This window comes from Haemaphysalis longicornis, unplaced genomic scaffold (assembly GCF_048455015.1).
Source record: "Haemaphysalis longicornis isolate Haplotype H1 unplaced genomic scaffold, Haemaphysalis longicornis Haplotype H1 scaffold_2, whole genome shotgun sequence".
Taxonomy (NCBI): domain Eukaryota; kingdom Metazoa; phylum Arthropoda; class Arachnida; order Ixodida; family Ixodidae; genus Haemaphysalis; species Haemaphysalis longicornis.
Genome location: NW_027526295.1, coordinates 102,234,794 through 102,259,527, shown reverse-complemented (window position 1 = coordinate 102,259,527; position 24,734 = coordinate 102,234,794). Strand labels below are relative to the sequence as shown.

The 24,734-nt window shown below is 49.8% G+C and overlaps 1 protein-coding gene across 3 annotated transcripts in view; it reads right to left on the bottom strand.

Annotated features, from left to right (window-relative positions):
* Positions 1–10,751: 10,751 nt before the first annotated feature.
* Positions 10,752–24,734, bottom strand: part of LOC144169070 (acetylcholinesterase-like) — a 295,512-nt gene continuing 281,529 nt past the window's right edge. For all 3 annotated transcript variants that reach the window (XM_077698070.1, XM_077698069.1, XM_077698071.1), the window contains exon 5: positions 10,752–23,366. In XM_077698070.1, the coding sequence (XP_077554196.1) occupies positions 23,197–23,366 (170 nt within the window). In that variant the 3' untranslated portion in view covers positions 10,752–23,196. The remainder of the gene's footprint in view (positions 23,367–24,734) is intronic.

The window sequence follows — 24,734 nt, the reverse complement described above, 5'->3', positions numbered from 1 at the left end:
AGGGCACTTCGTTCGGTCTTTCAGTAGTAAATTTTAGGTGATTAGCTTGAGCTCCGGGATGTGAAGCGTGGGTCAGGGCTAGCGCTCGTCTCACGTACAGGTAGTGCATTCCACTGCGTGCGCTCTATTTCTTGTGTCTTCGGGCCGGCCAACGTGCGCATCGCGGTGTCGCACGTTTGTGGTTAGCAGGCACGCGAGATTGCATGCTACTGTCCCATACCTAGTCAACCCTTCCCGCTCTTGCTGCTTGCTTCCCCTGCTGTGGCGACACGCGTTGTGGCCATCGCAGCGCAGCCATGCATGTTGCAACCGTGGCGGAGTTAGCAAAAACGCATTGCCGGAGCGCGGACATGAGCCCAGTGGTTCCAGTATCGCGTTGCACGCAAGCGCCAACCTTTAATTTTACCACGCTAGCAGTGGTCATTTCGCAAAAACCCGGCTGCGCCATCGACAAGATGACAGAGTGGTGAGGAGAGTAGGAAGATGGAATGGGGAGCGGAGTGGGCGGGAAAAGTGTGAGTGAAATGGATTCAGTTCACTAATACAAATTTGTCCAGCAACCGAAATTGGCAAAGCGAAGTTCATCATGACCCATGTACATTGGTTGGCTGATGCGAATCATTATAACACTGCAGTCTGAACTATTTAACATGAACTGGTGAACAACTTCTTGTCTTGCTTGCAGGCGCACAGGCTGCAGTCACTGACGACTGCCACCGGAGTCTGTACACTTGCTGCTCTCTTCTCTGGTCGCTTTTCCCCCATTGTCCCGTCGATCGCACCGTTCCCTTCGTCGCTCTTCGTAGACACGCTCTTCCGGGGCCATGACGTTCCAACCACGGTGCATGGAGGCTTTATTGATTTCCTGGCCAATCCCCCACAAGTGCGTCTTGCATAAGTGGGTGTGTGTCAGGAGCAGCTGGTTCGTGGGCACGAGGAACCCTGCCATTTTGTAAAGTGCTACTGCGGCTTAGTGTTTGGCAGACTGCGATGGCGAGTTGCTGCACGTCGGTAGGTCAACACATGCAACTTGTCTCGAAGTGGCGAGTGCGCATTGCTGCCTGGTCAGAGTTACATCGCCTATGGGCGTAAGCAGAACCTGCCATTTATCGACCACGCTAGAGGAAGACCACTATCCCACATTTACGTTGAAGCACGTATCTTCACTCTATTGAGGATATGTACTGGTATTGGTACTGGAGTTATGGGGATTGGCGGGAAATAGCTAAGAGACTAGGGCATCGGAAATAGGCTTGCGCGAGGTGCGAAACATGAAACGAGCCTCTACTAAGCGAGGAGTGTTTACTACTTCGTTAAGAAAGCCACAAGGGCCTCGGCCCACCAGACATCGATGACACGATGATGTCTGGGAGAAAACGGGATAGACAAACTTGTAATGCACCGCTAGAAAAATATACAGAAATTTCGAGAATTGTCTACTAATGCGCAAGCGTTAATTACCTGATTCACTTCATTTTAAGTTTTTTTCGTTATACAAATAATGCACAATTTTTCATTCTTATCTCGGTTAGCTTTTTCGGGTCTAAAAAAACGGCGGTCCTTGTCCTGTGAGGTTGATTTACAAAATAAACATTTCGATTTCGTTATAGTTTATTTTCACTATTGTTGTTTGTTTTTTTAATTTTGTGTTTCTGTTTTTAAATGTCCTTTTTACCAGTTAACTGGATCCATTTACAAAATTATAGCGATCGCATGTATCAGATTGATCCATAATGCATTTTGTGCAAATGTAAGGAGCCACATGGTTGGTCCTCCGGGGTATAATGTTAACGAATTAAAATGTATGCGGAGCATACTGAAATAAGGTGACGAACAAAAATATGAACAAGCAGTAGCCCCTCGCTAAATAAGAAGAAAAACGTTATCTCGACGCGCAGGTTCCCTAGGCGAACACAAAGTAAACGTGGCCAAGCCCTAGCCTGTAATCTGAGACAGGCACAATGCAACGTCTCAGAAAGTCGAGTAGCGGTGTCCTTTGTCTTCCTCCTGGGCTTTGCCTGTAAGTTAAAGCCGTTATCTATGCACACACTCGAGGATGAGGATGTTCATGGGTGTACGTAACTATCGTTCCAACCGAGAAATGTAGCGCATGTCGATTATTTGAATTTCGCTCTTGCAAAGCCAGCGTCGAGACTGGCATTTTTATTACACACGATTTTTGCGAGGTTTCATGTGCTGGCGTGAGTTTCGAGAATAGTGTGGGCTTTCTTTTGCGCAGCCGGGCACAATAGTCGATTATGCTGCGGGGGTGAATTGGAATGTTGATCCTTGCTCTTTAGGCGTTCCCCTCTCAGAACTTAGCGGCACCGATCACTATTGATGGATACTCTAGCCAAAGTCGGAGCCTGGTCCCTTGTCTTGCATGCACTGCAACGCGCCCTCCTTCCTATTGAGCGGGTTGGCCCTGATGGCAGAATGCTTCTGAGTAGATAAAAATACTTCTGGCCCCGAAGAATGGGCTGAGTGACGGGTGGGGAAGGGGGTACTCCCAGATGCACGCACGTGGCGGCGACTCCAAACCAGTACCTTTCACAATGCTCCTGTCGTCCACCACATGCCTTCCTCAACATACTCCTACAATTGCCCTGCTCGCGACCTCCCGGGATACATATAGCACCTTGTATGGGAATGCTCCCCAACACCCACACCCTGTACTATCCCCTTCCCAAGAGCAATGAAACAGCGGGCTTACCAGACCGCGGATTTCTGGAGTAATAAGATGCCCCCAATTTTCTTTTCTTTGCTTTATTAGTCGGCTCCAAGAAACGGTTTTCCCCCTCCTCCTTTTCCACTGAAGAACGGGCGAGTGGTACGGTGTTTGAAACTGTAATTTGGCCGCAACCGTGGAAACATCCTATTAAAATGAGTTGCAGACACTGCCACCTCCCTCCCTGCCTGCCTTCCGTTCAAAGAGACGCACTACAGTCTCTGCCATCCCACGAGAAGCAGATAACCGCCTGGCAGAGAACTTGGGGGAACGCACCCGGTGTGGCATCGACGACTCTCCAGGATATTGGATCAAAACAGGGAAGCTTGGGCTCGATCCGTACGTCCACAGGATGCCACCGAGCAGTGATACTGCCATGCTCATCCACCTCTACCACTGCTGAAGCTGCTGTCAAGCAGCATGCCGTTGAAATTGAAATCTAAATTTATTTCTCAACATATTACAATGTTGATCGTCTCCCTGGCAAGAAAGCTGTCGCTACGGCCACAGAGCCCAATTGGCAGCTCAATGACGACTGCAGAAGGTACAGTGCAGTTATAAAACCGCTAACGAACCCGCCACTCCATGCAGTACGGTTGCTATACTTGGCAACTCTTGATCACCCCTTCTGAAGCTTCAGCGCTTCGAGCTATCGTTCCTAGAGGTACAATGTCTGATCGGCAGGCTTCACAACCTTGAAGCAACTGGGTTTAGCATACGCCTACAGCGGCCACTGTCCTACGTCAACACCGAGGGCAGCGAGACAGCTGAATGCTCGGCTAAAGCTATCCAGATCCGGTACACCTCACCATAATTAGACATCCCTCTTCCGTATGTTTTATGACACTTGGGGGTCAAAGGATTGGAAAATGTGCCTTTTGTTCACCCCGATTCACCGTTTGCAGCTGGCGATATGCCTCTCCCCCCTTCCACAGGTTTGCTGACCGATTACCTGCACACTTTATTCCTGCGTCTGAGGATGGGGTGCCACAAAACGTAAGTCGTGTCACCTTGGAGTGGTTGCCTGTGAACTCCGCAGACACGCTGTTGGTGTCACTTTCGCCGGAACTTTTTGTCCCAGGAAATAGCGTCAGTGCTCACTTCCCGGGAGCGCGCGCGCGAGAGAACGAAAACGGCCGTCGTGCCACAGCCTCTTCATTAGGGGACGACCGGTCCGTTGATCTCCCAGAGTCCCTCACTACACCGAAGGCCGCCAGGTGTTCTTGCGTCGACTTGACGTCCGCGCCATGACGCGGGTTCAAGCAGTCCTCCCAGGGAATGATGCGGGAGCTAAGGTGGTCATGTATCGTGCCATGTGTATCGTGGGTATGAGGTTGGATAACAAAAAGAGAGAATATTTGTGCTTGCAGAACTCGAGTACTCGGGTAAGCACGTGTGCTGGAGCATTGCCGTCCAAGTTGGCGTGGCCGGGGACCAATACCAGCGCTATCTTGTTGGGTGGGTGAGCGCGAAGGGCGCTATATAGGGTGTCAGTTGTATTAGATTGTGTGGCATGCCGAGTTATATTGCGTTGTGCCTTCTGCGAGTCACTAAGCACGAAGATTGGCGTGGGGGTTCGACTTTGACAACGTATTCAACGGCGAAGGCTACGGGGATTTCTTCTAAAATTGTGCAAGTTAGGGCGTTTTTGAAGTGGACGACGGTGTCTACGGACCCACTCAGCCTATGGAGGGCGATATCACCATCGTTAGTCTTCGAATTGGAACTAGAAGCCGTGATATAGATTGCAGCACCATTTTGTTCAAGCCAACTGATGCGCTTGTTCAAAACTATTGTGTGTTGTCTGTCGACCGAGTATAGGACGCGCATGGCAAGGGATACGTTCAAACCGTAGGTTGGGGAAAAAGGACCAGGGAGGCGGTTCGGGAGGGATGGGGAGAAGGCTGTCTGTTGGGTAGTTTAAGAGGGTGAGGAGTATCCAGTTTGGAGTAGACAGCTTTGAGCGTTCGAGCTGGGCCTGCAGGTGAGATGTGATGCGCTCATCAAGAGTATTGTGGATGTCCAGGGCGAAGACGCTTTGTGTGGCGGAATAGTGAGGTGCCCCCATGTGCCAAACGATACAGGGCACGGAGGGCTCCTTCAAGGCGGTTTGTATGGGCAAGTGAGAGGCGGAGGTATACGGGATGCGCGATGTCGTGAAAGAGTCTACGATGCGGAGAAGGTGAGGCTCTTTGAGGGCCTTGCTTGCGGTTAGAAATACGCTTGACGATGTGGGAGACCTGAGATTGCTGGGGGTGGAGGATTTGAAGTTGATGAACAGCATATCTGTTGCGGGTGAGGGTGAGGCCCAGAATCTTTAATGTATCCCCTTGTGGCATGGAGGCCGTGTCAATTGGTAGCTGTAATAAAGAGCGATTCAGTTCAGGGCCTCGTCGGTGCACTAAAAGGGCATACTTAGGCGCCGATACGTTAAGGTGGACACTTTTTTCTCGAAATATTGATTATGTTAATGAGTAGCAACAAGATGAGAATCACTGCCTATCCTTATATTTGTCCATAGGCATCTTGACCTATACGCCTATTCCGAGGATATATGACGATGACGGCTACCATCAAAGATTAAGGAAGTTAAAAAGTTAAGAAAGTGAAGGTAGCAGTTCACCGATTCATCCACGTTCCACTCGTTCGAGCTAGGGAGGAGGGAAATTATTTGCCGTCAGCGTCAAGGGCGGTCACGTAAAAATTCAGGCTTCAAGAGGGGCGATGACCATTAGTTCCAACCTCACGTTACTGGGAGCGGTGAAGTGACGGCAATCACTTCACCGCCTCCTCAATCCTCCGAACCCATGTTGGGGGATCAGCCAGTGGTGATGGCAGCTGCCATCGGAGATTTAAGAAATGGCGGCTCTGCGCTTCGCTGACGGTAGACTTTGGCTTCAAGAGGAACAACAATGATTCATTCACTGTAACTTGAAGGGCGGATGAATCGCACATACGCGGCAATAATGCGCGATTCAATTCACCCATACCAATCTACGAAGCTCTTTCTGCATCCGAATCTGCGCTAATGCGAAGCGCAGGTTTGTCCATTGACCGTATTACTTGGCGCGCGCCAAACTGATCAAAACTAGTCATAGCCACCTCATGTATTTACCACGCGATGAAAAGAAATCCTGTCTTGATAAGGTGAATAAATGCTTGACGACAAGAAGGAAACGTTTGGGAAACCGCGGGGTGTCCGAGCAAGCTTCTTGCTGGCCAGTACTGCCAAAAAAGTTCCTCAGTCAGGCGTAGACAGAAAAACCGCAAAAAAAAAAAAAAAAGAGAGGGCACCTCTAAAAATCCGATAACCGCCAGTAGCGCTATATCAAATGAATGGCGGCGAGCTGCACAGGCTAAAACGAGTGCACAGTACAGGCATGCTTAACTTATAGTCCCCGCTCTCTGTTTGATGTTGAATAAAAATGCCGTGCAGAATAATGAACCATAGATAAGACGCAAATGAGCATTAGCATGTGGTGTATATCAACCATGCCAGTTTGTTACCTTTACTGAGTGTGCTTATATAAGGTCCCGTTATTGTGCAGTCGATAATACGTCTGGCTGACTGGGCGATGTCTGACTGTTGTAGGCGTCGAGAGCGCTTTAACTTACGCAATCGGGTGGCTGCGCCAAGGGCATCTCGCTACGCAGTGGTGGAACCGCTGCCTGCAGTGCATCTTTTTATTAAACCATCTATTTATTCTCGTCAATAGACTGACTGACGTGAGAGATTTGGGAAGAGACATTGATGTCACCCGCAAGAGTGCCACACCCATAATTTTATCTATTGGTGATATCAGTTTCCCAAACATGACTTCGTTCTTGACGATTCGCGAGATTTCGTAAATCTTTAGCTTGCACTGCCTCTTATTTGTTGCCTTTACGTCATCGGTGCGCGTATACATAAATTGTTTTCCGCAGAATAAGCAGCTGTTAGCATACGCTTCACCCTGTCCCGTTTGTGTCCTTATGTTACTTTTCTATGTGTCATCGCATGCAGCGCAATGCACAATGCTGCTCTAACTAGCGTAGTTTCAAGTTTGACTCAAGCTTCGTACTATATGGTTCGCAAGAAACTATCAAGGAAGCACAACTACTTGGTAGTATTCAGTGCTTTTTGCCTTAAGCCACAACAGGATAAAGTTGTGGGGAAAAAAGTTCTTTTATTGTTTTGTTCATTCTACGAAAGAGTACACGGAAGTTATACATGACAGCCAACAGGTATCAGCTTAATGCCAACAGCTCGCCGTAAAACTTTTACACTATCGCGGAGGGTGTGACGGAAGGGTATTTCTTCTTACCAAGCTTTTATAGCCGTTTAAAGTCACCGAAGCGCACTGCACTGCCATGGGCTACGCGCGCTCCATTTAGCCCTGCTGGAGATATTTGGTTGTGTGCCGTCAATTTCTTCGAAGCCAGTCTCTGGTTGTTTGTTTTGCTGCGTTCTGTTTTCATGAGCGCCGGGACGGAAAGGCTTAGTCGTGCGGCTGTCACGCACCAAGCACCTGAGTCAATAGACACGTTTCCCGAGGGAACGTACTACAGCGCGGTTCCCTGGGCGCTCTCGCGATGCGGGGATTTGGTCGGCGGCTACAAAGTTGAGGAGACAGAATCTTCGGATAGCCAACCGCATGAAAGTGGCGGTGCGTGACATGCCGTTCCCAGAATCTTTGTGTTGCTGGACGGATGCACTCGCTACGCAGCTTCGCTCGTCAGTATGCCTTCGCAATGACATGTACAGATTTGTAGTCACTTTTTTAAATGCAGAGCATTTCAGTAACTCACGATGTCACCCGCGTTGGCGTCCGTAGTCCACGTCCGCATCGCTCCCCCTACACTATATAAAAAAATAATACTTGCCGGCGCCAGGTTTCGATCCTACAACTCTGCGGGCGGAACGCAAGGCGCACGGTACTTTACCAACTGAGCCACAAAGCCGACACAGAACGGAATGTTACGAACGTGCCTTATATCCTTGACTCATTCAACCGTCGGCCAGAGGTGCGCCCTCTCCCCCGCGTCCTCCTCGCCTTCTCTCCGCTCGCAACGCCCTCTCTCGCCGCGTTCGGTTCGGGCGCACAACAGGTGGGGACGTGCGCAACTCCCCCTCTCTCGCCGCGTTAGGTTCGCGCGCAAGAACAGGTGGGGCGCTCGCATCGCGCTCTCTCGCCGCGGTCGGTTCGCGCTTAAACCACATATGTCGTTCGCGCGCGCTGCGGTCGCTAACATCTGTGGCGTGATCGTGACGTCAGCATCACGCGTTCGCGTGGTGGCGATTTCGGCGCTATAACACTCTCTCGCGAGGGGCATTGGATTGGATTCGATTGGATTGGCTTGGATTTGGACTGGATTGGATTAAAGTGGATTGTGTTGGATTGTGTTGCGTCATAGCCGCGCCACGTTGCGTCATAGCCGCTCCACGTTGCGTCATAGCCGCTCTACGTTGCGTCATAGCCGCGGCAGGGGGTTCACGACACGTTTCACCATCGACTTCATCGACAATGTCTACGCTGGAAGACAACAATTACAACAACAACAACAACCAATACGTAATCCATACGACTTGCAGGCGCGCCCCCCAGCAGAAATGCTCTGTATTTGATCGTGCCCCTCGCGAGGGGGATGTTTCTTTTCATCTTTGCCTATTAACTCCTAACAAGGTACGTTCTTTTCTCCCTGCTTGTGCAGCTTCGCCGCAGTCTGAGTGACAATGCGGTGAAGTTAGCTGTGGCGTAGGCGAAGAGCGCGTGGGAGGGAGAACGTGTGCGGGATCTCTTCTGCCTGCTCGTTTAGCTTCACGTCAGTCTGAGTCGCGATGTGGTGAAGCTAGCTTTGTGGTAGAAGAAGAGAGGGCAAGATAGAGAACGCGTGCCCGTCCTTTGCTCCCTTCGTGCGCGGCTTCACCTCATTTATAATCGCAATGCGGTCAAGCTATCTTTGGAAAAGGCAAAGAGCGCGTTAGAGAGTGAGTGCACGGCCTCACTCCAATGCGTTTGCGGCTTCTCCTCACACTGAGTCACAGTGTGGTGAAGCTAGCTTTGGGGGAGGAGTGAAACACGTGAGAGAGAGCGTATGCACGTCACTTTCTCCCTGCTTTGGTGAAGGTGACGAAGGCGTTGTAGAAGAGAGAGAGAGAGAGAGAGAGAGAGAGAGAGAGAGAGAGAGAGAGAGAGAGAGAGAGAGAGAGAAAGGGAGAAAAAAAGAAACATAAAGGGAAAAAGAAAGAGAGAGAGAGAAGGAAGAGAGAGAGAGAGAGAGAGAGAGAGAGAGAGAGAGAGAGAGAGAGAGAGAGAGAGAGAGAGAGAGAGAGAGAGAGAGAGAGAGAGAGAGAGAGAGAGGGGGGGGGGGGAAAGGGAGAGCTCGTTATTTCTTCCCTGCATGTGCGGCTTTTCCGCAGTCTGAGTCACAGTGCAGTGAAGCTAGCTTTGGCGAAGGCGAATTGCACGTGAGTGAAGGTGTGCGCACAATCTTTTCTCCGTGCGTGGGTAACTTCGCCGCGCAAAACCAACTTTTCTGGAAGCCTGCGTGGCCAATAAAAAAAAACGAGGCGGTTAATTGACGATGTATACGTGGGATAGTGGGAGTAACAAATCTGCCTTTTGATTCCGCTTTTTCGGGCGAATCTTAATTATATGGCGGCAGAAATGCGGAAGAGAGAAATGAGCGTTGACGTGTCCCCCGTTAACGTCCATGTTTGCTGTCGTGTACAAAAACACGAAAAATGAACACGCCTTCGACTGGCCCGATACTTCGCGAATCAACAGATGTTTAAAAATGTACCGCCAACCCCTGACGCAGGTATACGCTCGGTCACTTAATGTCTACAGTAATGTAACTGAGATAGAAACTAACCCATTCTTGTAAAAACCAAACATGGTTTCCTGAATTTAAAATTATTCCATCTGAAAAAAAAAGAAAGCAAGCGGGAGTGTTGTGATCGCATTTTCTGCCGGTACTATTTTACAAATGAAATTTTCCAACCACGCTGAAAAAAAAACGACTCATTTACACGTCTTCGCGATAGATATGCGGCTAACACGCAGAATGTTTATGACACAGCCAAAAAATCCTGTGAGAAGCCAGTTGCCCCTAAAGCGCACAAAACTGAAGCCAACCGCGCAGAAAACGGCACACCAAAAATCGCAATTACAGCATCTTTAAAGCTCTTTTTTCTCCTGCCGTTGGTTAATGCTGACAAGAGCTTAATAAAGATTTTTGTCCTCCTTTCCGTCTCCTACCAACACTGTTCTGCCCTTCACATTGCAGAAGCCGCCGTAATCATGGCCGGCGGCAGAATTTTGTCTGAGGGTGGCAAACCCATCGTATTGGGGGGGGGGGGGGGGGATGAGAGATGGCGATTGTTCTGGTGCGGCCTGGGGAAGGGGGAGGGGGGGGGGCAAGTGCCCCCTTTTCACCCCCTGCCGACGCCCATGACAGTGAGGTCTTTTTCTTTCCACACAAAAAAACCGCGGTACACGTGGTTGCTGAAATTGTTGGATGCTCATTCAACTCTTTGAAGAACTTACACAAGTTATTTTCGATTCAAGATGAAACAGGCCGCTTCCCCCTTCTGCACCCTTTGTGACATGCGCGAGGACTTGAACCACGTATTATGTGAGTGTACGCGGTATAGAGCAGCTAGAACGTCCCTTTTAGTGTCCTTGGGTCTTCCGCTTTCTAGAGGACTAACTTTAAGTGACGTGCTAGGCCCTTGGTCGAACTCTAAACGAGCATCTCGAGCGACAAAAGCTCTATTGTCTTTCCTGCGAAGCACAGGACTTGATCAGACTCTTTAAACAGGACTCTATTAATGAGCGCATCATCTTCATCACAGTCATTATCATCATCTCTTCATCGATTTCATTTTTTCATACATCTGGTGTAGCAAGCTAGGCGCCTTGGCCAGGCTAACCACACCGGTATCATTAAAGACTATTCTCTCCCTATCTTGTGCCTTAATAGGCTGGGTCACTGTGTCGGCGTCACCGACGCATCCCGACAGAAGGAAGACGCAGAGGCGTGTACTTGTTTCTTTTATTTTCCGACGAAAGGGCAGAGCGATGGATGTCTATAGTGCATAAAGGAGTCCGATGGAAAAAAAGGAAGGGTTGAGAAGGCGACAGCCCTCTCGGCGACACAGTCTTTGCTTCGCCGTCGACCCGGGGAGTGCTGTGGCCGACATTTTGTTGCAACAAACACAGCAGACGCACACACCCAGCGAGAAGAAACAACGGCTCCTTCGCGCACATTTAGGCTATTTTTACTTTGTTTCTGCGTTGGCCGACGTGGTTCTACTTTTATCCCCTGCAATCCCTTGTCGCGAGCGCGCCATTTTTAACCAGTTCACTTACTTGAATTCGCTGCTCAGAGTTGTACTTTTTTTTGGTTTTCACTTTTTACTTCAATGAACTCGCCATCCGGTCTTAGATGTATTTTCCCTCAAAATCGACAGAAAGTGAATTGGAGCCCAATGTTTCTTTCGTGTGACAATTGGCAGAAAGCATGATACACACATGAAACAAACATACAAACAACAGTATTCTCATAATTCCTACATAGCAGCCGCAGCCGTCAGCTACATGCCGTAAAGATCAACACCGCGAGCGCAGACTCATGTGTGCGTGATACATTTGAAACCAAAGTTTGTTCAACGAAACTCTTCTTAACAACGACCTCCACCAACAATGCCGCGCATGTCACCGCTGCGGTGTAGCGGAAAATATATCGCTACTATTAGCAGAAACAACTACAATGGTCAGCGACACAATGACACAGATGATGACGACGATTTCTGGCAAAATTTACAACATCGCGACAAATTTCACTCACGGTAAACAGAAGGCTGAAGTCCAGTGCAGCCTTAAATGCTGTCAAGAACGTCATGTACGAACAGTGACAGGCAGCTGTAGATGGGCGTACATTTTTTCGAGATGGCCCAATTCCTTCTTCGTGAACGCTCCTCCAAACTTCGCACTGGCGGCAAGGGATTACCGGAGCACCGTTATCGCGTTCACACGACAAAGATTCGCGCAAGGTGTATAAACGCTCTGCTGCGAAGACGGCACCAGCAAGACTTTCAAGTTGCGGGACGAGCAATGCAACGGAGAAAGAAAAACGTGCGATAAGAGATCCAGGCACAGGTGCTCACAGTTATACACACACGCGTACACATCCACGCCCCATCGACGCATTCACGCCACAGCACACTCACCAGAGACGCTTTGCTCTAAACCGAAAACATGAGACACAACAGTTAGCGGGGGAAAACGGCCGGGGCAACGAAACACAAAAAAAAGTGGGCTTCGTCGCACGCTCTCTTTGAACGGAAGCGTACGCGGGCCGGAGGCCCTTTTAGTTAAAGAGCACGAATCTAAGGTCCAGGGGTGGATAGTGCCCCGTTTTCAACTCCTCGATACGGAAAGTTGCGACGCAGCTGCTCAACCCACAATCCTCCGGGAGAAAAAGGCCGAAATGCGGCGATAATTCGAAATGTACATCATGAGTGGCAGTTTCTGCGGCCTGGTTAGCAGGCCCAGACTGGCCAGAATCCCCCGGAGACTGCACGTTGCAAGCCGGCGTTCTTTTTTCAGACGTCAGGCCGAGCACCGCGAACCGACCTTGCGCGGCTCGCACGCAGTGCTCGGGTCACACCATGATGCCGGGCTGTAGGGACTCGAACCAAGGGAGCTACAGTGCATACCGTAATTCAACAAGTGCGGAGATTCAATAGTCACCTACGGTACATGGTCAACCCTTTACGACAACTTTTGTGCACGAGACAGCTCTACACTGCCTTACGGTGACCCGCAAAGCGGCGCCTTGCCTCTGAGTACTGCGCCAGTTAATAGTCGGCACCAACAACGTCTCGCTAACCATTAATCTCGGGGACTAAGAACACGGCGAAGAGCTAGGACCTCATCTAAGCTGCCCTCGAGCGCAGTGTAGCACTGCGAGAAGCAGCGAGTCAGCTTACTGACGAAGCCACCTGCGACGAATGCGAGGGGGCAGAGTGCTCGCCGGGCCACTGCTTGGCCGTATAGATGCGCCGGCAGCAGCGGCAAAAACTTTGTCGCCCCTGCGGATGAAAAGGGCTCTTTGTAGAATCACGCAAACGTTCAGAGCGAACGGGAAGATTCAAGGGATGCCGAATATTGAGGAAAGGCAGGGATAAGAGCCTTATTGCGAGCACACCGACGACCTGGCGAAACCCGCTCGCGACACTGGAGGCACGCGTTCAGAACTGCAGCGTATACCAATCGCGACGATATAGTGGTTAGAACAACGAGTCATCGCAACGGGCGCGCTTTGACGGATCACCGGCAACGTACCACCAGCTTAATCCATAATTTTTGTTGTTTAACTGTTCAGATTGCTGACCTCTGTCACCCTGCCGGCAAGCTCTTGATAACAAGGTCTTCAGTGGCGATACACAGCGGACATATCTGCCCAACTGTCTTTGCCCTTCCAATAATTTGATAATTTCGACGTAAAGAAACAGCAACTCGCTGCGACGCCTCCTTTCGAGTCGAAGAGACCATCGCGACAGTAGTTTTTCGGCATTCCGGAGGGACGTACAGGAATCTAGCTAGCGAGAAGGAGCTAAGGACTCGTGCGTACATGCCTGCGGACTGACCGCATGTATATAGATAACGCCGCAATGCCCAGTGCTGTATGGCTACACGACACCGGCGGCCGCGTGTTCCTGTCTTGCCGTGTAAACTGCATATTGTCGAGTAAAAGTTCCACGAACGCCGGAGCAAAGAGAAGGAGCAAAAAAATAAAAGGCGTATGCGTTAGAAAGAGGAATAAAAGGCAAGAGTCAGGCCGCTTCTCTCGCACAATGGAGACGGCCGGAAAGGGGCGCGGTTAATTGTTACAAAAGATATGAAGAATTCAACGATTGTCTTCGCTTTTTCTTTTCTCTTGAACACGTTCACTGTAGGTATAGTAGGAAAGGGTCAGGTATACGAATAGATAGCGGTGATAACTCTATACCCAAGCGCCAGCACGGCTCTGGTTCGGTTGCCTTTGTATTCGACGCTTCGCACACCAAGACGGCGCACTTTCACCCGTTGCTCGCCGCTCATGTCGCAGTACCTTCAGCGCTGAAATCCGGCCCAAACCAACACTGGCTGTGGCTTGTTAAACTGTTGAAATAAGGCTGCGCTCCTCTCAGGCCCCGCGAAATGCGGGCTTGAGTGAATCATCACGAGACACTGGCCTGAAGCGCCTCTTCGAGAGATCTCGCGCTGACGGATAGCATCTCCTGCTGCGAAGCGGGACAGCACAGTGCAGTACACCTCAGAGCACTCTTAGAAAACACACCAGTCATGACACGTTACGGGAGCTTGTGATTCTAGCTTACTTAAGGTTAGCACAACAGAAGTCGAGACAAGACAAAGTTGTATACAGTCCATCAGCATCTGAGCTAATCATAAGCGCCCATATAACTGCGTTCTGAAAGGAAACACCCGCGAGAGCTGGGGCAACTGATTTTAGCGTAAAGCGCGAGCACGAAGAGTTCAAAAGGGAAATAAAAAAGGGTGAAGAAACAACCGCTTACGCCTCCTCTTACAGGTAAACACGCATGCACCTTGTGGAGCGACGAACAGCGAACGAGCACTTGGACCTGGCTGAGAAGGGTTACTTAAACGGCACCGAGCCTGCACTTGCGGTCCCTGTTTTCAAACTTCGAAGGGAGATGGCTTGGTCAGTTGGTGCAAAGAACTCGCACTTATAGAAGCCTGCGCGGCTTTGCGGATGGCGGGGCGCACCGCTGTCGCCCCGACACGGTGCCCACGAAGACACGAAGCAGGAATGATGCACTGCCGTGTTCCGTCTGTGTTTCTGCTGCTCTCACGAGGTTCACCCGCGTGGTTCGCACTGACGCGTACCGACGCCTATCGAACGCGTCGGTGCGCGCCAGTGTGAACTACGGGGGTTCACATCGCAGTGGGGGCACAGTGGGTTCGCACTGCCCGCTCACCACTGGATGTGCGCGTTCACAAATCTGCACGCACGCTGCAGGTGAAACGTGGAAGCCGGAAAAGCACCACGAGACGAAGCCTTAATCCTTTGCCACAAAACTCCCACGTTTTCAGTGCATACTTCGAAGCCTTTAAAGATGGAGTCATGCAAGAAAAGAATGCCTGCACTGTATCAAAACACGTGTTCGTATTAAAAAAAAAGAGAGAAAGACGTTTTGTTAGCGCATGCTAGAACAGTACAGTAAGCCTCGTTCTGCGCCATATCATTGAAAATTCCACATCATTGAAGAATCCAGAAAATAACTGTACCGAACTTGGGTTGTGCTATGTTCACCTGCGAGAACCAGCAGACTTAGCCGAAAAAAAGTGCCGTTACACGCTTCGGTACACCAAACACACAGTTTTGTATTGACCTCCTCGTCGTCTTTCAGTGTTTTTATTACTTTAACCGGGGGTTCGTACGAATACGCTTGAACGCACGTGAAAAGCAGTTTGATTGCTTGTGTACAGCTTTTCTTCACAGGATGCGTTTTATTCACAACAATAAATCGTAGTCCAACCCAACAATCGAGATAAACTTCAACAAGACGATGATTTCGGGCAAAGAATGCAGGCAAACACGCTGACCTTCCACACGGCTTACAAAATCGCTGTTCAGCCGTCATAAAGCTTGACTTGAACGAGAAAATAATTTCGCCACAATTTGTACATTGGCTTCACATGATTTGACAATGTTGTGTCAAAGTGTCTGGCTCCATAGGAGATGAAAACAAGAAGTGGAATGCCAACTCGCCAGGAATTTTCTTATGAAGTAGCTTCCGAAGATTGCACGCGCATCTTTGGCGCACACATGATCCTACGCGTACTGTCTTTACGCAAATCTTCTAGCCACGAGAACATGCGTTGCGAATGTGAAACGGCAGAGTTTAGTGGCAGGGTATGCTTCACTTTCAGTCCGAGTTCGGAGCGTCGAGTTCGCCTGAGTGCGTGGCGACCAGATTTAGTCCTTTCCCCCTCTCTCTCCTCTAGAAGCCGGTCCAACAACCTTGAACCCTACTCTTACAAACCACGCTCGGTACAGAGTTACAGCGATTGTCTTAGAGCATCTATAGATCGACGAGTGTGCGTAAATAGTAGCATATTAGCAATAGTAATAGCTCGTATGCGTTACTTATACCTTCATATAATATTTATATTTATATATAATATATATTTATATGTACTCCTATTTACAGCGAGTAAGATATGTCCCTCGAAATGCACCGTCGGCTACAACCCGGACAGGAGCTATACAGACGCGAGAACACAGTGTACAACAAACCCTTGCACCCTCGCACCCAGCCTCGGCTGTGGGGTCGCGCCTTTGTTCTGCATTTCTCTCTTTTCTCAGGTGACACGCTGGGCGTCGCGACCACCCAGTCTTCCTGAACGCATGCAACCGTAGCGGATCAGTGAGGTTGACGAAGTCGCTTCTGGCGAATCCTCCCCTCTTTACACGTTTGCACCGAGCTGTTGCTTTGTGCATGGTAACGGCTAACTGTTAGTGGCAGCTGCTGCTTCTGAGACTATGGACTGGTTGTGAGCGGGAACAGAAGAAAAGAGTCCGAATAACACCGTCTGCCGGAGCTGTTGCGTGCCATGTCTAAGAGACAAAAAGAATGGCAGAATCCATCCCTTTTCCTTGCTCGCAGTGTATTACGACGCTAGGTTTACAAATGCAATGTTGACAGCCCCCGAAAATACCGGGGAAATAAACGTTAGAGAACGACGAAAGGGACGTCAGCCTCAGTGATGGTTCTGCCTATAAAGTTATCGCGAGGGCAAGTGGTTTAACCCCTAATCCCGCTACACCGGCCCAATGGCGCCCTTACGAAACGCCGCGGGGAGCGTAACATCGCATTCGCAAACTCCACAGATAAGCCATGGATTACGTAAGCGGCTTTCGAGAGGCCAGGTGAGAGACAGTCGGAGCGTTCTTTCTTGTTCTTTCGACGAGCCATCACAGTTAGATGTGCCAACGTTTTTGTAAGCGGACACTTTAAGCCGATTCTGTACCTGTGCGTGTCGCCATATGTTAGAGAGCCTTTTCGTTTGCTTAGTGCGCACACATACACTACACCCCGTACGCAGGGGCGGGTGGCGAGACCCTGGCAACGTTGGGAGCTGCGACAAACGGCTGAAGACAGCTGCATTGAAACCTGCGTAGAACAAACCGGCGGAATCCGTTTTGCACGATGTTGGAATCGACCCCACGGTCACCACTACGCTACGCACTTCTATACATCGCAAAACAACGCGAAACCTACGGGAAAAAAGAACGGTTCAGGACAACAGACGAGCGCTCTTATCGTTATTTTTTACCAGTCCTCTGCCCCGTGCGATTCCCGCCGATTTTGTGAACTCTGCAATCAAACCAACCAGCCCAGTTTTCGTGCTTGTTAACGCACTTCTTCGCCCGTCGTAAGGCTGTCGGCGTGTACTTACCCACCACGGGAGGCGGCTGGAAACGCGACCAAAGGTGCTCTCGTGTAGAGTGCATCGTTCTTGGTAGGGCGAACAAGGCGCAGGGGGTGAATATGTAAGTACAATAGATGGGGCTCTTCTTCGCCAGTGGCTCGAGATGCTTTTTCTTTTCTTTTCGCTCAGAGAAGCGCGCTCCTTGAGTGTACGTCCGTGTCCGGAAATATGGTACTGGCACGTTTCTACCCCCCTCCCCCTCCCAACTTCCTATCTCTTTCTGTTTCGGACGATATATTTGCCATAGCCTTGCTGTACGCAGGGACCAAAGCGTGAATCGTTTTGCGTAATTTCAGGGCGTTTGTGAGGAGGTGCTGTTTCTCCAGCCTATTACCCTAGCATGCGTGATATGCACTGTGCCGGCGGCGTGCGCCAGAGAATTCCGCGCTGGTATATCTTTGGCGGCTGTCCAGCTGCGGTAATGCAATGCCGTAACCATCAAATGATAATTGTTTCTCAATAACAAACAAACAAACAAACAAACAAACAAATATACAGAAACAAAACAGCGGGAGTTAAAGGACACCGTATGGGACGCTAAAGCGACACATAGTAACCCCTTGTTATAACGGAATCTTCCGTAAAAACAACGGGCGTCGTTATACGCAACACTTCGTGAAAAGGTGAGAAAAAGCTTTGTTCTCTACACACCGCAATGGCGACCCTGAACACTTCGAGTAGTGCAAGTTTTCGGATAAAGCGTTTCGTTATATGACGTTATGACTGCATATGGCATAAAAACTGGGATCGTTTATGCCACTTTTGTCGCGCTCGGTACCGCTTTAGTGTTTCAGACTACGTATTAGAGTAAATATTTTATGAACCTGACAGATATCGTTCTACATTGACAGTTTTGCAATATCGCCTGTTTTATTATAACCTTTGGTTGGTATAGAAACAAGATTGGGTATTTTTTTAGAGAAAACACTGTCGAACAAGCGCCTGGGCTAGGGTTTATATGCAGCGCTGTGAGGGCACGGGTCAATTCAATCTCGCTGAACAAATAAGCGATATTTCTTTTCTCTTTTCGTACTAACGGCGTCTCACTTCTGCAGCCCAACGCAAAATGAGGTTGAGGAGATGACCCGGTGCTTTTGAAATAAAGGGTAAGTGACCGCGACACAAAAAAGAAAAGGAGAAACAGAACAGCCAATGGATGACGGAGCAAGGCCTTGAGACGACTATGCAGCCGCGTCCTCCGCTTCGTACAGCGCTCAAATGAAATTTGCGTGTGCCCGAACTTCGTAAAAGATGGCTTTTGCACAGTCGAATCGTATTCCGTGGAGCACGAGTCGGTTTCCCTCCCAAGGCTCTAAAGATGACCCTTTATCGACCCCTGTAACGTTCGTTCTGCAATTTAATTATTTACACTCAGGGTTAACAGCCAATTGCCGATAGGTATGGTTTTACAGATAGGGTCTTGCGCACCCGCCTGCCTGCCCGTCATGTTCTGCGATCATGTCATTTTTACCCTTCAGTATAGAACTTATAAAAGACAGAGACCGAAGGGCCTTATGAGGAGTGACCCGGTGTATTGGCAAATGATAAATGTGTAAAAAATTCCGTTAATTACCTTCAAAATATCGAAACTTAATTTCGAGAAGGCGTTTTAGTAAAGCGCCATACATTCTTGTAGATTCTTGGAGAGTCAGGATCATGCGCAGGAATTGAAGATGGCGTTTCTCCTCTTTTCCTCGTAAACTTCACTTCTGTTTCTGTTTTCGTGATTTCAATTTTGCACCAGCCTCATACCTCTTATGAAATTCGCCCGTTTTTTTAAAAGTCCTCCCTAATGGCGAGATTTAAAGTAACTTAATAGTTGCAGTGCCTCTCTAGCTGCAGCCTCGCAAAGTTAAAATCTTGAGCTGGCCTTCTTATTATCGCTCCGATACGTGTTCGTTAAACACAAGCCCTTACTCGGCTCCCACAATGCAGAACTTCCATTAAAATAGGTCAACTCGTTACCGACAACTTCAGCATTTGCGATGCAATGCATGGCTCTTCGACGTGAGTTAAGGCATTGTTTTGAGAACAGTACTTTCTGGTAGCACCAGTGTATCGGAAACACGTCACACTGGTCTTTCGCTGCTGGTGGCGCAGTTTGCGAATGCCAGTAGTTGTGGGCTGTAATTGGCCTGCACATGTGAGATTTTTCGTCGCCATCTATCGCGTGCGGCAGCAGAAAAATTCTGAGTGAGAGCTCTTACGCATAAAGCAGTAAAGCCGCACAGAAGTTACTTGTTCCCGAAACGCGTAGCGTTTTTTAGAGCGAAAGCTGCACTACTCTACATCTTTCAAGGTCATTGATCGTGTCGTAATGTCCTTCAGTCGCCGGCGTGCAAGCTGCGTCTTTCTGCGTAAGCTGCGCCTTCTTGTCGCTTCGCTTGCTCGTGGCTTGGCTGCTGTAGTGCCACGTAACCAGGCAAGGTTGAAACGCCTGCTCCGCGTGCTGCTTATTACCCAGCGACGGCTGTGCCGTCTGAGCGTGCGGTTCAGTGCAAGTGAATCACACGACTAGGCGAGGGTTAACGACTGATATATGACAACACTGGACTGAATGAGTTTACATTGCGTGCATAGTGTGTTCTCTAGTCTTCCTCCCGGAAGACTAAAGAACACACTATGCACGCATACGAAAGTACTGCTGCTGGTATGCCGGCTGCTTTGCCTGCGCTTGGTTCCTCAGTCTCACCATCGATGGCAAGCCGGCAGGGCTGTCTGTGTGTGCTGTTCAGCGCAAGCGTAAGGATGAATCTAGCTGGCTAGCTAGACGGAAGGCTGAGAAATCTTAACCAAAAACAAACTTACATGTAACACAGTGTGCATTGTCTGCTTCGCTCGGGATAGCTAGGTTGCGAAGCGTTAAACCTGAGATACGTTTTGGTGTGCCGTAAATATAACTAAAAAAAGCAGCAACAGAAAAAAAAGAAAAGTAAAAGAGTGAGGCCTATGGTATCACAATGTGAATTCGCCGTTGAAGCGGCTGCCCAAACAAGAACTAGTGAGACGTTTCGGGTTGTCGAACCTACCGTAACTTGCAGTCTTGCATGTCTTACTTTGCTCTTCGAAATCTTTTCAATCTTTGGATTTCCGCACTTGGAAGCCGCGGTTCTCAGTTCCCCAATTGGCGGCACTGAGGCGCAGCTGGCTACGACTCAGCGGTCTATTGTGATCGCTACCTGTTCGCTTTGAGCTTTACTTCCTGCGTCATTAGCAGCTGGAGAATAAATATTGGCAGGTGAAATACTGCAGAAGAATGACGTGCCTTGATCCCGAGCCCAGCGCCACTACCCATCCGCCCTTAGGGCATGTCATAGTGTGCAGGGTGACCAGCTAGCCAACGTAAAGTCCAGAAAAAAGAAAGCCTGCGGCATGCCTTTCTTACTTCTAGTTTTCTTGCTGCGTGATTTAGGTTTTGGGTAAAGATTTCGTGACTTTTTTCACCTCCTTGCTTGTAGACCGAAGATAGTTCAAGATAAAAATAAAAAAAAAGACACCAGAAAAGTGAAGAAGAAACCGTGTTGTCTGAAGTGGCATTTGATGCGTGTTCTCTCTAGCCTGTCCGATACAGGTTCTTTGACTTAACGCAGAAGATGACGTCGAGGAGACGGCGTCTACTTCTAAAGTTAGTACACACGATTAACGGGAAATATGGCGAAGACGCAGTATTTTTGCGTTTCAAGCATCCGATGGCTTCTTCCTGCTCCCATACCTCGCTTTGCCGGTTGTGGCTGGCTGGCTGACTATAAAACTAGCCTCTTGCATCAAGCCATCTGCCAATGGCTGGCCTGTAGAGGGTGCACCACAGCAGAAAGAGTATTGTGGCGGAGAAGCAAACTTTAGCGTTACGCGGAGCATAGTCCAACTGCTCCCGCTAATCACACTCGCAGTGCTCGCACCAAAGAACTTCCCGTTAAGATACAGAAATCCTCATTTATGGGTGCCTGTGAGGTAATAGCGAGCAGTTCTCCCAAGCAAATAATGATTTATATTTAGGGACAAGGAAAGGAGATGGTTCCTGCTCGTAGTGGTAGGGGTGATATGTTAAATAACGGGCGAACCTGGCCTTGCGTGGTGTGCCCGTAATTTTTTTACTGTAATGAGCAAAACGGTACAGAGAACTACGTACCCATCCCGGCGTGTGCGCAATAAAGTGCCTACTGTACAACGACGCCCGCTCTGCGAAAGCGTTAGTTGCTGCGGGGAAAAGACGCACATCACTCCAAGAATCCGCAAAGCTACAAGTTAATTTAAGTACGGCTCACGCACCCTTCTCTGTCGCCAGGTGTGCTAGCCTTAAAGGAAACTTGTTGCGTACAACGAGGTCGCCGTGGTTTCGTGAAACGCTTCGCTTCGCTCATCTCTCTCCATCAAAATTAAAACAGAAAAAGGTAGAAAAAAACAACAACGAAATGTTCAATCACTAGTTGAACTGCAGCGTAGTTAAGTCGTGAACAGTGCAATGAGAAACACCGAGGAATTACGACAAAACAGACTGCACGCCCAGGTCCCTGCCTAACAGACGCTTCTCCCCTAATTCCTTTCCACTCAGTATCTAAAACGAATCGCATAAAATAACCCATCGAGCAAACAGTGGATCAAGTCGAACAACTTGCGCTGATGGAGACAACTCACCAGGTTGCTATAGGGTGCTTTGGGGGATGCATAGACACCGTTTGAACGACCTAGAGAGAGGCCTGGCCGCGTCACTTGTTTAAAGCCTAACGTCGCTGCTAATACCTAATTCGATATAAAACTGCCCACTATGACTAAAGTACACCAGATGGCGCCGCAGGAATTGTGGGACGCGCTCAGGAAGAGACTGCCGACGTACTTTTCCCCATACGTTCACCTCACGCCAATTTGTTGTCACCGTACCACGTCGCATCACCCGCCAAGACTGTCCAAACGCACTACCTGGGTTCAAACTCTCCAGCAGATAAATGAAAGGACTGAAGAAAGTTTAGAGAAACATATTCCAGATATTGTTATAGCATGCAGGTTTGGACGCTACAACTGACTGTCATTGCAACCGCGGCTAACGGAATGAACTAACACCGTAGTTGCAGTCTGTGAGACTTCAGGACGCAATTGAAACAAGATTGGGTGAGGCAGGCATCTAGAAAATGGGTCTCCGAGAGCCTGCCATTAGCGAGTTTTAGGTATTCTGAGACATTCGAACAAGCAGCTTAGGCTTGAGGTGTGGCTACGGTACTGTTCACACGGTGCCCGTTTACTCAGTGATTGCTTATAGTGGACCCTCGGCAGTTCTGCCGTGACCGCACTGAATCGTAATTTTCTGGGGAATTCCGCTTCAATGCTTTGCGTCCGCTTGATGCCCGTTGTGCCGAATGCACACACTTTGAAACGACGCTTTTCTAGGCGTTCGAGGCTCTATGACTGAGGCCTCTGACAAGCACGCCAACACAAAGGTCATCCCGGAAGAACACGGAACCTACGAAATACGCTCGGCCTCGCTAGAGCATGGGGAGTACCTAAATTGCATTCACGCCGCTCAGGCGGTCTTGGGAGGGCCCTGCTGTTAAGACGGGCGGCGCTTTTCTAGCTCCGCGGCACCACGACGCGAAACATGCTCAAAATTGGTACCCTACGCGGCCGACTTGAAAGAGCGGCCACGCAACGCAAGGCATCTCGCCGCACCAAGCACTGAATGTGCTTCCGGTCGTGAAGCGAGAATAACAAAGAAGTTGGGGCGCCCTGCTGTACGCCACGTAGGTAGAGTTCGACTGCGACCGCTTGCGTAACGCGACTTGACAAGCGCCGACGTTGTTGGAAGGGCAGATCTGTGGGTCGCCATGGCGCTGGCCGGCCTTCCTTGGCGTCTCGTCTCTCTGAAGAACAAAGCGCGGCGCACCGCCGCGCTCCTTCCTTGCTTCGCGGTGGTGGCGGCGGCGGAGGCGGGTTGGAGCCCCGCCTGGGCAGAGTCCTGTACCCGCGTGGTTAGCACCACATCCTGCGACGGGCCACGAGGAGGCTCCTCTCCCTGGCCGGCAGCAGGGACAGCAGCAGCAGCGGAGTCATGGGCAGTGACAGCAGCAGCGCCCAGCCGGGGAGCAGCCGCGCAGAGGGCGCCCCGCTCGTGCACGCGGCCGACATGTTGGGCTGGTTCTCTGCACGGCCCAAAGAAGAGGCACGCCTCAGTGAGGACCCATCATCAACACTGCCAAACGCACGTGTCAATACACTCCGCACAGCCACCTTGTTTACACGCGTACCATTTCTGATGCCAGCCGTCGAGCCCACGATTGCTGCATTCGCTATGGATAGCGCTCGCGTATATTAGGCGGCTATTTGTCCCAGGCTATCCTCCTACAGTGCACATCTAATTACTTTGTGTAGCCCCGCCAACCTCGCAACCGTCGAAAAACCGTGAAACACCCCCTTCCTGTGAGGACGCATATTAACGTCGCGGCTCGGACTTGAGTAACTAAATAAAGTTCGTTTTCTTTCTCTCTCTCTCCAGCGTACATGCATACATCGAGAACATACCCGCTAGGGGGACCGCTCAAAGCTTATCAATCAATCAATCAATCAATCAATCAATCAATCAATCAATCAATCAATCAATCAATCAATCAATCAATCAATCAATCAATCAATCAATCAATCAATCACACGAATGACAACTTCAGTTGACGATGAAATTCACTCGGCGGGCGTGTGGCCATCCCTCTGATATAGGCACGGAGTGATTGAGTGAATGAGTGAGCAAAACATTTTATAGAGCCTAGTAAAAATAAATGGAAAAAGAAAACAGGAAGGTGGGTGGCCTTTTCGCCGCTGCAAGGGCTCGTGAGATCAAATGTTCTTGAACTTCGGGCACGGAGAGTAATAATTTTTCCTGAAAGCGCAGCCTTCCCACAAAGTGAGCACGGGAGGTACCTGATCTTCAGCTGAACAGCCAGTCCCTAACGTCCCGCACCTGTGGGTTTCATAGTACAGAAAGACATCTCTGGGATGTACATACACGCTTTCACCGCTACATATAACAATATCGCAACTAGTGCACCTTCTGCCATGCATCTATCACCGCCGAAGGGTCCTTAAAGAGCGAGATACCCTCTCCGGGTACTGAAAGCCTTGCTTACCAGCGGCAACACTTACGGAACCCCGTACCTCGGCCCTTAAAACACCAGAAAAGGTCGGACTTCACATCATTAATCGCCAAGCGTACAAAATTGCGCGTGGCTTCTTCCCCACTTCCACTGCGAAGCAGAAATGCCTCGCCCTGGGAGTTCACAATACGCCGGAAGAGCTGCTAGAAGCCCATCACTCAGCTCAACTTCGGCGCCCGCAACTGACACCCACTGGTCGGCAAGTTGTCCAAGCATTGCGTCACCGCCCAATACTCCCAGGGGAACAAAAACACGGTGTCCCTCCCTCTGGTCTTACGAGATAGCATCCGGGTGGCACCAATCCCAGGCAACATTGACCTTGGCCACCGGGCTGCTCGCTCTCGAACATTGACCACCCGATAC